At 38.0% G+C, this 14,931-nt stretch overlaps 1 protein-coding gene across 1 annotated transcript in view; it reads left to right on the top strand.

The window, feature by feature from the left end:
• SGCG (sarcoglycan gamma) overlaps window positions 1-12,550 on the top strand; it is a 208,701-nt gene extending 196,151 nt beyond the window's left edge. Inside the window, exons 11-12 of the mRNA XM_036301222.1 lie at window positions 9,379-9,502; window positions 11,854-12,550. Of these exons, the coding sequence (XP_036157115.1) occupies window positions 9,379-9,502; window positions 11,854-12,027 (298 nt within the window). The 3' untranslated portion in view covers window positions 12,028-12,550. The remainder of the gene's footprint in view (window positions 1-9,378; window positions 9,503-11,853) is intronic.
• Window positions 12,551-14,931: the final 2,381 nt, after the last annotated feature.

The following is a 14,931-nucleotide window of genomic DNA, read 5'->3' as shown; positions in this document are numbered from 1 at the left end:
CCAGCCTGGGTGAGGGCTGTAGGCCATTTTCAGGGTGGCCACTGGGTCCCCACTGAGGTGCCTGGCCAGCCTGAATGAGGGGCTGATGGCTTTTTGCAGGCTGGTCAAATGCCACAGTGGGGAGCCTCACCCCAAGGGGTGTGGCCAGCCTGGGTGAGGGGCTGAGGGCCGTTTTCAGGCTGGCCACAGCCCCTTTGGGGGGGGGGTCCTGCTGGGAAGCCTGGCCAGCCTGGGTGAGGGGCTGATGGCCGTTTTCAGGCTGGCCACACCCTCCAGCAACCCAAGCCCCAGACTCTCCTTTTTTTCTTTTTTTCCCTGGGATTTATTTATCTTCTATAATTGAAACTTTGTAGCCTTGAGCGAAGCCCCTGGCAACCCAGGCTCCCAGACCTTCCTTGAGTGGAGGCCTCTGCTGGTTGGCTGGATGGACATGGAGAACACTATGCTAAGCGGAATAAGTCAGTCAGGGAAAGATAAATATTACATGATCTCACTCACTTGTGGAATATAATAAACAACATAAACTGATGAACAAAAACAGATCCAGAGACAGAGAAGCATTGATCAGATGCTCAAACCTCATTGGGAAGGTAGGGGAGGTTGCAGGTAAAGGGGAGAGATCAACCAAAGGACTTTTCTTCTCTACAATATAACTTGTTACATGCTAGGGCAAGTTTCCCACCATGTCTTCTTCAGAATTGTCTTTATATTTTTAGACTTTCATTTTTCCATTTAAAATTTTTAAACAGTCTGTCATGCTTTATAAAAAAAACGCTATTGAATTTTTGGTTGGAATTGCATTGACTTATAGGGAGAATTAATTTTTTATATATGTTTATTTTCCTTTATACCCTACAATAACATTTTGTGATACTCTCCATTTAATTTTGGCCTATGTTACTAGATTGCTCCTAGTCTTTGATTCTATCAAGAATTAGTTCTTTTTCTATTACATTTTCAAAGTGATTATTATTGGTTTTTGCAGCATTATATATAATTTCTGATATAGGTTATATTTATTATAAAGTTGGAAAAGTTCCATTTTAGTCTCAGTTCCCAGCTGTCTTTTTTCTGGACTTTGAAATGGTGTAAGAGCAATTGAAGATTTGGTAGAAATTCCTCTGTGAAAGGAAAAATATTATGCTTTTAAGGAAGTTGCATTTCTTCTCACTACCAATTCAATTTCTTTAATGAAGTTTCTTTCTTCAAGATTTTTATTTCTTAAGTCCATTTTGGCTCTTTATTTCTTGCTAGATACTTTTCCCTGACACTTGAGATTTCAAAATTATGAGCAAAAGCATAGTGTTATTCCTAAATTTTTATGGTGAATGCATGTTCTCTTTTGCTTTAAGGCACGATATATTGGTATCAATATAGATATATAGATTTTGATGACTATTAGGTAAATCTTATGAATATACTAGAGGCCCAGTGCATGAAATTCAAGCATGAAATTCATGCACTGGGGGAGGTGGGTCCCTCAGCCCAGCCTGCACCCTCTCGCAGTCTAGGAGCCCTGCAATCAATCACTCCACAGAGGGAGGTCCCACCCTGTCGCTGCAGTGCCACCAGCCAGGTAGCCTGGGCCTTCCTCTTTGGGGCGATCATGGGGCGATGGTGGGGCCACCGACAAATTGTATTGCAATTGCATTACACCCACCTTGGCTGGCCTGACACCAGTGGGTGTCATAGTGTGTCATCCAGACAGTCGTTCTGCTGTTCAGTCATTTGGTCAACTTGCATATTACACTTTTATTATTATAGATACAGATTTTGATGACTATTAGGTAAATCTTATGAATTAAATTGTTAGTATCTTCTATATAACTTATTATATTTCTCTTCAGCACCTATCAATTTCTGAATGAGGTTTAGTAAAACTCCCACTATATTTTTATATTGATTTTTCTTTTTTAGATTATATAGATGCATACAAGTCTATGCTACATAATCTTGTGAATTGTTCATCTTAATCATTAAGTCATTACCCCTATTTCTCTGATGATTAGTGACTTTGAGCATTTTTTTCATATGTCTCTTGACCATTTGTATGTCCTCTTTGGAGGAATGTCTATTCAGGTCTTCTGCCCATTTTTTTAATTATTATTGGATTGTTTGTCTTCCTTTTGTTGTGTTGTATGAGTGCTTTATATATTTTGGACATTAACTCCTTATCAGATGTATCATCGGCAAATATGTTCTCCCATACAGTCGGTTTCTTTTTCATTTTGATGGTAGTTATTTTGCTGTGCAGAAGCTTTTTATTTTGATGTAGTCCCATTTTTTTATTTCTCTCCTTAGTTTCCTAGGAGATGTATCTGTAAACATATTGCTATGTGAGATGTCTGAGATTTTACTGCCTATGTTATCCTCTAAGATTTTTATGGTTTCACATCTTTTTTTTTTTTAATTAAATCTTTATTGTTCAGATTATTACATTTGTTCCTCTTTTTCCCCCCCCATAACTCCCCTCCTCCCAGTTCCCGCCCCACCCTCCGCCCTCACTCCCCACCCACTGTCCTCATCCATAGGTGCACGATTTTTGTCCAGTCTCTTCCCGCATCTCCCACACCCCTTTCCCCCCCAAGAATGAATGGTCAGTCCATTCCCTTTCTATGTCCCTGATTCTATTATAATCACCAGTTCATTCTGTTCATCATATTATTTATTCACTTGATTCTTAGATTCACTTGTTGATAGATGCATAGTTGTTGTTCATAATTTGTATCTTTACCTTTTTCTTCCTCTTCCTCTTCTTAAAGGATACCTTTCAGCATTTCATATAATCCTGGTTTGGTGGTGATGAACTCCTTTAGCTTTTCCTTATCTGTGAAGCTCTTTATCTGACCTTCAATTCTGAATGATAGCTTTGCTGGATAAAGTAATCTTGGTTGTAGGTTCTTGGTATTCATCACTTTGAATATTTCTTGCCACTCCCTTCTGGCCTGCAAAGTTTCTGTTGAGAAATCAGCTGACAGTCATATGGGTATTCCCTTGTAGGTAACTGAGTTTCTTTCTCTTGCTGTTTTTAAGATTCTCTCTTTATCTTTTGCTCTTGGCATTTTAATTATGATGTGTCTTGGTGTGGTCCTCTTTGGATTCCTTTTGTTTGGGGTTCTCCGCGCTTCTTGGACCTGTAAGTCCATTTCTTTCACCAGGTGGGGGAAGTTTTCTGTCATTATTTCTTCAAATAGGTTTTCAATATCTTGCTCTCTCTCTTCTTCTGGCACCCCTATAATTCTGATGTTGGTACGCTTGAAGCTGTCCCAGAGGCTCCTTACACTATCCTCGCATTTTTGGATTCTTTTTTCATTTTGCTTTTCCGGTTGGGTGTTTTTTGCTTCCTCGCATTTCAAATCATTGACTTGATTCTTGCGCTCCTCTGGTCTGCTGTCGGGAGTCTGTATAATATTCATTATTTCAGTCGTGTGTGCTTAATTTCTAGTTGGTTCCCCAATATAACATCGAGGGTCTCATTAGTTTTCTTGTAGATCTCATTAAGTTTATCGGCGGCTTCTAAACAGTTCTTGAGAGACCTTAAAAGTGTGGTTCTGAACTCTATATCTTCCATTGACAATTTTGTCCTGTTTCTTTGTCTCCGCATTTTGTTATGCTTCCTTGGTGCACCCCCTAGTGGTCTTTGTGCGCAGTCTTATAGTTAAACCTTGATTGTTGTAGCTAATACCAGGGAGGGTTTGACCTCCAGGCCAAGTGGCTATGAGAATCAGCTGTGTCTGCCTGGTTTCACATCTTAATTTAAGTCTTTTATCCAGCTTGAATTTATTCTTGTGTATGATTTAAGTTGGTGGTCTAGTTTCATCTTTTTGCATGCCTGTACAGTTTTCCTAACACTATTTGTTGAAGAGATTGTCTTTACTCCATTGTATGTTCTTGTCTTCTTTATCAAATATTAAGTGACCGTAATAGTGTGGGTCAATTTCTGGAGTTTCTGTTATGATCAATTGGCTTATATGCCTGTTCTTTTGCCAGTACTAGGCTGCTTTGTTTAAGATGGCTTTATAGCATAGTTTGATATCTGGTATTGTGATTCCCTCCTACTTCGTTCTTCTTTCTTAAGATTGCTGCAGCTATTCAGGGTCTTTTATGGTTCCATATAAATTTTTGGTGTATTTGTTCTAGATCTGTAAAGTATGCCATTGGTGTTTTAATAGGGATTATGTTGAATCTGTAGATTGATTTGGGTAGTATAGACATTTAAATGATGTTAATTCTTCTAATTAAAAAATGGGCAAAGGACCTAAATAGACACTTCTCCAAAGTGGCCATACAAATGGCCAAGAGACATATGAAAAAATGCTCAGCATAACTAAACATAAAAGAGATGCAAATTAAAACTGCAATGAAGTATCACTTCACACCTGTTAAAATGGCCACCATCAATAAATCAACAAACAACGAGTGCTGGTGAGGATGAGGAGAAAAGGAAATCCTTGTGTTGGGGTCCAGCCCCAGCAGGTCCAGGGGTTCCCAAAGGTGTGGACGGAGTCGGCAAAGAATGAAGGACATGGAGGCAGCGTTCAGTTGATCAGCATAGCTAGGTTCTCTTGCCAGGTTCTCCCGCCAGGTTCTCCTGCCAGGTTCTCTAGCTAGGTTCTGTCTTTATTCTCTTGTTACATCTGTATTTATACCAGTTGATTTTAATCCTATCCATTCTATTCCAAAGGTTAGGGCATTTGTTAATCTAGTTCTGTTGAGTTTAATCTTATCTAGGTTAATCTCTGTGTTCCATTATAAGGGCTATTCCAAGGTCACTGCTCTACTGATAAACTACAAGGAAGTGACTGAAGGAGATTATCCTACCCAGTAAAGATTATGTCCTCCCAGCCTCACTGCTTGCCTTCCCTGGGACTGCCCTGTGTCGGTGGATCTCCAGGGGTATAGGCTTTGGTGCTTTCCCTGGTGGGCAGACCCCTGGGGATGTGGGCCCAACAAGTCCCAAATTTATTGCCAACAGTCTTAGTCCAAGTTCTTCATAAGTAGTACATGGTACTTCTGTAACACTAGGGGGATTTACTGATTTATTCTCTTCCTTAGTCCTGTTAATCCCTAACCTGGGGAAACAACCTTTCTCGGGGAGGTGGTCCTGTTTAAAACACATAGCGCTAAGAGGGGGAGCAAACATATGCAGTATACGCCAGGTCCCTTGAAACAAGCTGTGCAGATGTTTTTTCCCTGCAGCGACTGTGTCAAGCAGCAAGGATGGACCGGCTTCCAGCATCCTTGTGCACTGTTGTTGGTGGGAATGCAAATTGGTGCAGCCACTGTCAAAAGCAGTATGGAGTTTCCTCAAAAAAATTAAAAATGTTATCTCTTCTCGGCCTTTTGGCTAAGATCAAGTGTAAAAAAATTAAAAATGGAACAGACAAAGTAAAATAAATCAGGAAATATTAATGCCATATGATTTCACTTTTATGTGAAATCTAAAGAGAAAAATAGTCCAAGATGGTTTTGCTCAGTGGATAGAGTGCCACCTTGCAGACTGAAGGGTCCCAGGTTTGATTCCAGACAAGGGCACATGCCTGGATTGATACCAAGTGGGGTGTGCAGAAGGCAGCCAATCAATGATTCTCTCTTATCACTGATATTTCTATCTCTCTCTCCCTCTTCCTTCCTCTCTGAAATCAATAAAAATATATTTAAAAAATAAATAAATAAAGAGCAAAATAAATAAAGAGACAAAATAGAAACAGACTCATAGATACTGAAATAAATCAGACTGATGGTTGCTGGAAGGGGATGGTGTTGGGGGACTGAATGAGAAAGGTGAAGGGATTAAGAATTACAAATTGGTAGTCACAAAATAGTCACAGGGATGTAAAGTACCCATAGGGAACATCCTATATAATAAAGAGGTAATATGCAAATCCATCACTCCAACACATAAGATGGCCGCCCCCATATGGACACAAAATGAACGCCACAAGATGGCCGGCAGGGGTGGGGAGTTGCAGGTGATCAGACCTGCAGGGGAGGGCAGTAAGGGGTGACCAGGCCTGCAGGGGAGGGCAGTTAGGGGTGACCAGGCCTGCAGGGGAGGGAAGTTAGGAGAATCAGGTTGGCAGGGGAGCAGTTAGGCATTGATCAAGGTGGTAGGGGAGTGGTTAGGGGTGAACAGGCTGGCAGGCAGAAGCGGGTAGGGGCAATCAGGCAGGCAGGCAGGCAAGCGGTTGGGAGCCAGCAGTCCTGGATTGTGAGAGGGATGTCCGGGCAGTCAGACATCCCTCGAGGGTCCCAGATTGGTGAGGGTGCAGGCTGGGCTGAGGGACACCTCTTTCCCCCTCTCCACCCCCCGTGCAGAAATTTCATGCACCGGACCTCTAGTAGTCAATGATATTGTAATAACTATGTATCATGCCAGGTGGGTACTTAAAATATCAGGGGGTAGGGGGTCTCTTTGTAAAGTTTACGATTGTCTAACCACTATACTGTACACCAGAAACTAAAACAAAATAATATTGGTTGTCAAGTGTAATTGAAAAAAAAGAATTTTATTTTATATAAATGTATTCTATTAAAGAACAAACAACAGACTCATAGAAACAAAGAACAAACTGATGGTTGCCAGACAGGGTGGTAGAGTGATAGGTATAGAAGGTGAAAGCGAATATAGTCAACTAGAGGCCCGGTGCACAAAAATTTGTGCACTCGGGGGGGGGGGGTGTGTCCCTCAGCCCGACCTGTGCCCTCTCGCAACTCGGGGGGGGGGTGTCCCTCAGCCCGACCTGTGCCCTCTCGCAGTCTGGGACCCCTCAGGGGATGACCACCTGCTGGCTTAGGCCTGCTCCCTGAGGGATTGGGCCTGAGCTGGCAGTCAGACATCCCTCTGGCAGCTCGGCAGCCCTCGGGGGATGTCCACTTGCCAGCGGGGAGCAGGCCTAAGCTGCAGTCAGACATCCTTAGTGCTGCTGAGGAGGCAGAAGAGGCTCCCACCACCATTGCTGTGTGGTGAGCACATCTTAAGATTAAAATGGCAACTGTTGTACACCTAAAATTAATAGAATCTTGCACACCAGCTATACTTTAATAAATATGTGCATATCTTTGTGAAGTTAATGAATTCTGTTTTCTTTATTTTAAAAGGAATACAACTGAAAACTCATCTGCTTTAGCAACCAAATTATCTTAATTGTGCTTTTACGATATGTATTTTGTGTATATGTGTATATATTTGTTTATTTGCATTGCTTTCTGTAAGTGCTCAAAACTTTTTCTCTTTATATAAGTCATTGAAAAATGTTTATATATTCACATATTTGAAGAAAAGGGTAGATATAACTAGCAAACTAAAACATAACAAAAAGAAAACATTAAATTATTAAATTAAATTATTAAAATATCTGACTCCTCTTCAATGTGTTTATAGAGATGTATACTTCAGAGCATTTTAATCACAGACTCTGGTAAAAGTGAGTCTTTTAAAAAAATTCTTGACACTATTATAGATGTCCCCCACTTTCTCCCTTTCACCCACCTCCATTCAACTCCACCACCCTCTCTCTGGCCATCACCACACTGTTGTCTGTGTTCATGGGCTATGCATATATGTTCTTTGACTAATGAGTCTTAAGTTGTGCTAAACTGAAATATTTCATCTTCAAGGCTAGAAATGATGGCAAAGAAGAAGAAATCTGCTCTTCTAGAAGCACCATTTTATGATCTGGTTAAAAATGAGTAATTGGCCCTATTGAGTCAATTTTGTTGACAACAGATATTTTAAACAGATTCACCTTTACTAGGGTATTCCAGTTCACAAATGGTTTGCCTGAAATGGACCAGACCTTTACAGGTTGCTTACATGTCTTCTTCCTTCCCTTCCTCTTCCCCTCCTTTCTATCAATTAAGGCAGGAAATAAGTATGCAATTTGCAAAGGTCAAAATAGTAAAAATGGGCAACCAGCTAAATCAATGATTTTCAAACTTTTTCATCTCATGGCTCACATAAACTAATTATTAAACTTCTGCAGCCCACCAATAAATATTTTTTGCTAATCTGACAAAAAAAGGTATAATTTTGATTCATTCACAAAGGATGACTATTGTTGTATTGGCTGTTGTCATTATTTTATTTGACAATCAGAGGGAAAAGAGGTCAGTGTCCTGACTAATTAGTGAGGTATTGCATGTTTTAAAAATTATTGTGGCACACCGGTTGAAATTTGCTGAGGTTGACCAAGCTTATATAGAAATACCAGTGTTTGCCCATGACCTAAACCCAACATAATTAGACGAATAAATTCCATAATTATCTCTAAGTGTTTTCTCATACTCAAGCTAAACTTTTAACATGTGTAACAGATAAAATTTCACATATTGAGATGTATACAAGAGAACGAAACTTTGTTTACTATTGCAAATAGTGATAGACAAAAAACTTGCCAATTGAAGACAGCAACCATCTGATTTAAAAACTCTGTCAAATAAATATTCAGTCAATTCACATGCAAATTCCTTAACATGGTACTTCTCTCTTCTTCATCACTTCCCTTTTTCTCTCTGACACACCTGCACTCTAATCTTACTCTCCCGGAGGATGCAGATCCTTTTCTATTCTGTTCTTCCTCTCATAGATCTTTAAACATGTCAATCAAACAGCCTTTTAAACTTTGGAGTTGGGTTGGAGCAATTGAAAAATCTTTCAAGTAATCACATTGTGCCATAAGGTGGAAATTCAGTGTTTTCCAGGCAGAGAAAAATAAGAGATTTTTTTCTGGTGCATATATTCCTAGAATTTCTGTATTATGTTTGACTTAATCACAGAGATTCTGATAAATTTTATGAGTATACTGTAAAGCCAGCTGAGGTCATTCTCCATCCTGTGTATTAACTCCATCATTTCATGTATTTTTCCAAAATAAATCTTTGTATCTGCCCTGTAACTTTCCTAAATTTTTTAAAAAGCAACCAAAATCTGAATGCCTAACTTACATTCTAGTTTTTAAATATGTAGCAGATGCACATGTTGCCCTTAAATTTGTCTATTTTTCCAGAAAAGTTTGTGTTTTAACTAAAAATATAATTTTACAAACTTATTCACAAATAGCATTTTCTTCTGGTGTGCAATGCCAGAGTGCTTAACCATGTCGTCTGAAGCCACTGCATAGGGTTAGGGCTCTCTACTGTTTTATCTGTTTTTAGAGGATACTATTTCAATAGACTCTCACTAATAGGAAGTGAATTTCTTTACTACACATTATCTCTGGATTTTTAAATAATGTACATTTTATTAGCATTCAAGAATGATGTGAAGATACTATATATCTTATTGATCATATTTTCTGTGCTAAGCTGTTCATTGAGGCATTCTTGGGGTGGCTTTTTTAAATACTATTTTTCCTTGGTTTCTCTCTCTCATTTCAGATTAGAATCTCCCACACGAAGTCTAAGCATGGATGCCCCAAAGGGTGTTCATATGCAAGCTCATGCTGGGAAAATCAAGGCCCTTTCTCAAATGGACATCATTTTTCATAGTAATGATGGAATGGTGAGTTCAATTGATCAAGCTCCTACTGCATGTCTTGACAATACTCATGTCCGTAAGGTATCAGTATCTTAAATTTATGGTAGTTTATAAAGAAATGTTACAAAAAGCATAGAGTAGAAAATGTGAAACAAAGGCAAATATTAATTTAGCATTGAAAGAAGGTCTAAGAAAGTTTAAAATAATTCCATATTGAATCCAGACAGCTTTCTTTGACTGGTATTTGTGCCATCAAGTCTCTTGTTATTTTCAGCTTTGAAAAAATACTACAGACTTTCAGAGTTTACAGAGAATATCAACTTTCCATTTCCTAGTGATTCAATTTCTCTCAATATGGTCATTGGAAGGTACCTGTAAGTGACAACCATTATCTGTTACCGCTTATAGCACTGGGCTTTCTAATGCCAAATTATGTTTAAATGAAAATATGATCTTTAAAAGTAAATTACAATAAGGATAAAATCTGGAACTTCAAGTCCAGAAATAAAACATTACTGATAGAGGCCACAGTTACAGCGAGGCAATGGAGCACATGCTACTCAACCTGGATTGTTCTAGTGCTAGGTCAATTCACGGATTACCTATTTGAATTCAGGAAAGATAACAGGGTTCACTGGGCCCTATGTTCTCATTTGTCAAATAGGGGAAATAATATTTGCTTAACTATGTCATAGGGCTATAAGACACCAATATGGTAATATGGGTGGCAACATTTTGAAATTATGTAATTTAATATTAAGAGGAAGGTGTAGTTGAGGCAACAAATGGAGGCCAGGAGAGGCAGCTCATTAATGTAGACAGGACCCGGCTGACAGCCAGTGAACGGAATTTAAAAGTCCTCTGGCAAAGCTCCTGCAAGTTTTAACTTTAAAAAGTTATGATACCATTAACAGATAAATGCAAAAATGGAAATCAAGACATTTGGAATCTTATTACTAATTCATAATGTCACTACATTCTTAAAATACATTAACTGTAAAAAATTTATATGGACTGTAATTTTTAAATAACATGACTTTTCCCCGCATGAATTATGTGTCAATTTTAGCAGTCTGACTCATAAAGTTCCTCTCCCTTATTACTGGGGGCCAGTTCAGAGTGAAGCAATGTGTGGCCTCCTACAAAATATTGTCCCACAAAAGCATAAAAAGATGAGCAATGAAGAGGTACATGAACTACCAGTGACTAGAGTTTGCTGGAAAAAAATAATTAGAAAAAAATTTACCAATTATCCATAAAAAAAGGAGAGAGGAAAAGCAGACAAGCTAAAAATAATCAAACACACATGGGAAAAAGCAAGTACCCACAGAACCCAAAGCACTGGGCAATAACCTATTAAATAGGTTCTGCTTTTTTCAAAAATACCCATTTTATTCCTTTTATTCTAGGAGTCCCAGACCATAAGGGTAAAGCTTTTCCTGTAATGCCACTAATACTGTTTCACCTACTGCTTCACATGGCAGCGGTCAGTGTCCTGGGAGGAAGGACGCCTGAAAACATCAATTTATTAAAAGATTGGAGTTCAAGGATGAGAGCCACATAAAATAAAGGATCTAACTTTGTTGGCAAAACAGATCATTATACCTACCCACAACATGCTTTAATTCCTTCTAAGAAGGAATAGGTACGGTTTGCAACTCAGTGCGACAATATTTATTGCCTTCAGTGATCAAAAAACATTTCCAAATCTCCACCAATAGCCATTTGTTTGCATTTCAGTTTAACTGTAATAGGAACATAAAATTCAGTAGCTTTTATTTTATTTTAGTTGGCTTTTATCACTATCTACTGCTTTTCTGCATCTAATAGAAGGCAGGAGTTTCAAATATGTTTAAAGTTAGGGAAATGGTTGCTAGCTAATAGGATAAATGTAATTGCCTTTCACAGAAAATAAAATCAGGAGAAACGCCAACATTCACAGGTAAAAATTATTTAGATTAATCTATTTCTGTGGCTTGTAATTTATCCTAATAGTGACTAGATGATTTAACATAAAGTCAAAGTGGATCACAAGATAAATGTGAATCAGCAAATGAATTCTATTTTTACTTTTGTCAGGTAATTCTGAAAGACATTTTTGTGAGTGTAGCATTATAAATTTTCCTAGTTCAACTGGCACAATGGGTAAAAGTAAAAATGACTTCAAATTGAAGGAATTATTAACACTTTGCCTGAATGTAAAATAGAAATAGGCTATAAAAGATTCAGATAATTATAACAAGTAAAAGCAGGTGCTTATTTCATTTTCTATGCTGAGAAAAACTAATTTGTTTAGAACATTTTGAGAATATGCGTTTTATCTTATCGTGTTCATTCCTCCTTTACCAATTAATCTTTCATTTTCTCCCAAACAGCTTGTGCTTGATTCTGAAACTGTATGTTTACCCAAGTTGGTTCATGGGACTTGGGGTCCTGTTGGCAGCTCACAAAGACTCTATGAAATTTGTGTGTGCCCAGATGGGAAGCTTTACCTGTCTGTGGCTGGCACAAGTACCACATGCCACGAAAACAGTCACATCTGTTCCTAAACTACCCATATCTTCCATGGAGAATCTGCCTTGTTTCAGTGAACTTTAGAGACTTCAAGCCTTCACTCTTAGAGCAACTTGACACCCTGGAAAACTGAGGTGGTGGATGGAAGTAGGACAAAAGAAAACTGTGCCAATGAAAGGGTTCAGATGAATGGTGTGTGGGTGGTAGATGCAAAAGCCAAAGAAGTAACAAAAGAAAGTTTATTCTACTAGATTGATTTCATCAGAACCTTGTGAATTTTCTTTTCCTTTCTTGTACATGTCAATCTACAATGAAATAGTGAATTGCTGTGTGGAATTAATTTATGATGTTCAATTGTGGCTAACTCCCCCTAAAAGTAGCATTAGTCAATACTAAGATGACCCAAAGTTCTATGATGTGTTTTCATTTTATCATTCAAACCTGTGAGTTCTCTATTCATTTTAATGCGAAGTATGTCAAGTTTCACAAGAAAATGTTCATATTTTAAATGGACTTTAAGGTTGATCTGTAGTCAAAGGAATAAATATACAAAATTAATCATGCTTTCTTTATAGTCAATGAGCAATAAAAATCAACCTACATTCCCCCCCCCCCCCCAAACTTCACAGTTTGAGCATCTTATTTTCTTTAATCCTCACAACTCCTTGAGGTAGGTATTATTTTCCCCGTTACTGGTGATAAAAAATGGTTCAGGTAGAACAAGTCACAAGGTCATACAATATCTACTGGAAATTAAACTGTGACCCTACTTTTGAACAGCCGTTTTCACATGGAAAAACTTTTATATGTTGTTTCATTCCATCCAAAATACCAATCTACATAAATGTGTAGATGGGATAATACTCTTTTGACAAATGAAAGAACTAAAGTCCAGATGTGTTTTGTCATCCACCAAGATTAAACAGCTAGTAGGTGGTAGGACTCATAACTGTCCATCCTGTGTATTTACCTATACACAATAGATAAAAGACTAGATATAACTTCATAAAATCAGACTCTTGGTTTGTGAAATAATATTTAGTGGTTGTAAACCCTGATTAATACATGACTAATTAAAATCTTTTCTATTTTTTATTTTTACCAGCACTACAAATTTTATTCTTGACATCTAAAAAAAAGTACAGCAAACTTGTACAAATAGAAGAAAATCCCACCCACCCCCAATCAGACCTGGGAACAACTTTATTTTATTAAACACAATTTGAGCATTTTACCAACATCATTCCTGGGCTCTCACCACGCCCTGCTCCCCCTCCAGCTTGGTGTTTAAACTAATTGGGCTGCGCAGGTGTTCACTAGTTTTCTCATGGAGGCTATGAACAATTCAGCCCTTCTGCCCAGGAAACTTTCATCCCTCTCTAACCTGGCAGGACCTGCTCAAGTGCAGGAGCCTGTTCCAACCGTTCTAGACTGCATGCTACTCAGGAGCAGCTACTCTACATACCGCTGAGTTTCCATTTTCCTTTTAATACAAAAAGCATAACAGGGGAAAAGAAAGAAAAAGCATAAGATGATTAGTTCAGGCCCCAAATTTCTTGCCTTGAATTTCAAATTCTAAAATGCTCCCCCAAATGAAAATTTCCCAAATATGTCAGTAGCAAAACCTGACCTAAATTTAGATGAGGCTATTTATCTGATCTATGTATTCAATTCAATGTGAATAGTCATTGATTTCACTGCAAAAACATCAACTTGATGAGAATGCTTCATTAAAAACTTCCTAAAACCCAATCCAAGGGTTTGAATCCAAGGGTTTGATACAAAGGATTGTGAACCTGTAACTTTAAATTTTTTTAATTGAATTTTAAAGAGGAGAGGAAGAGAAATACGGATGTGAGAGCAAAACATCTTTCAGCTGCCTCCTATATGCTCCCTACCAGGGATTGAGCCCACAACTCAGGCATGTTTGCTAACTAGGAATCAAACTGGCAACCTTTTGGTGCACGGGACACCCAACCAACTGAGCCACACATGTTAGAGCTGAACCTGTAATTTTTTAAAAAAGAAAGCCTACATGGACACGGGCAATAGGTTAGTGAAGACATTGAGGGGTGGGTAGGGGCTGGGAGCGGGGGTGAAGAGGGGGTGTAGAATGGCAGATATCTGTAATACTATCAACAATAAAAAATATTTCTTTTAAAATAAAGTCTAAAAAAAGAATCCCTCAATAACTCCAACTGGATCAACTCTCATAAAGGCCAGACAAGGTTTCCTGTGTAAGTTTTAATACCCCCAAACAATAAAATACATTCTAAGTGCTGAAACTGAGTTCCAAAGTAGCAAGTACTTCTTTAAAAATGCCCAGAAAGCTGAAGATCCAGAATTTGGGTAGTCCTAGAAGACAGAACTCTCAGCACTTCTCTGACTAACTTTGAAGACTTGAATCTCAGATATAAAGATGAACATTTCCTACCTGCTAGGTAGGGCTCAAGTGTGAATTAGCCCAAACATGAAGCCCTCTCCTGAGACAAGGAAAATATCAATTCAGCCACTACCTACAGAATAATCATATTTAAAGTATTTCCAAATCCATAAATATATAGGTGGGGCAAAAGTAGGTTTATAGTTGTTTTTATGGAAAATAATACAATTAATAAATAATAATACAGAATAAACTTTCACATATTCACAACTGTAACTTACTTTTGCCCCACCTGTATATACCATATATATCAACTAATCTTATTTCCTAAAATGTAAAATGAACTCTTTAATCAATAAGAACCTAATAAACCTAGTACTTTATGTTCAATCATACAAAAAGAAACCTATTAAAATTCCATTATAAAAATATAGGGAAATTTAATTGTAATATTTCCTATAAACTCATATATACAATACACATATCAAAACTTAATATAGGGAAATACTGTTTGATTTTCAATGAACTATTTCTCAGAAAATACCAGTTACAATGA

Source organism: Myotis myotis, unplaced genomic scaffold (genome assembly GCF_014108235.1).
Source record: "Myotis myotis isolate mMyoMyo1 unplaced genomic scaffold, mMyoMyo1.p scaffold_m19_p_3, whole genome shotgun sequence".
Lineage (NCBI taxonomy): Eukaryota > Metazoa > Chordata > Mammalia > Chiroptera > Vespertilionidae > Myotis > Myotis myotis.
The sequence above is the reverse complement of the archived record's forward strand: the minus strand, read 5'-3'. Positions and strand labels throughout refer to the sequence as shown.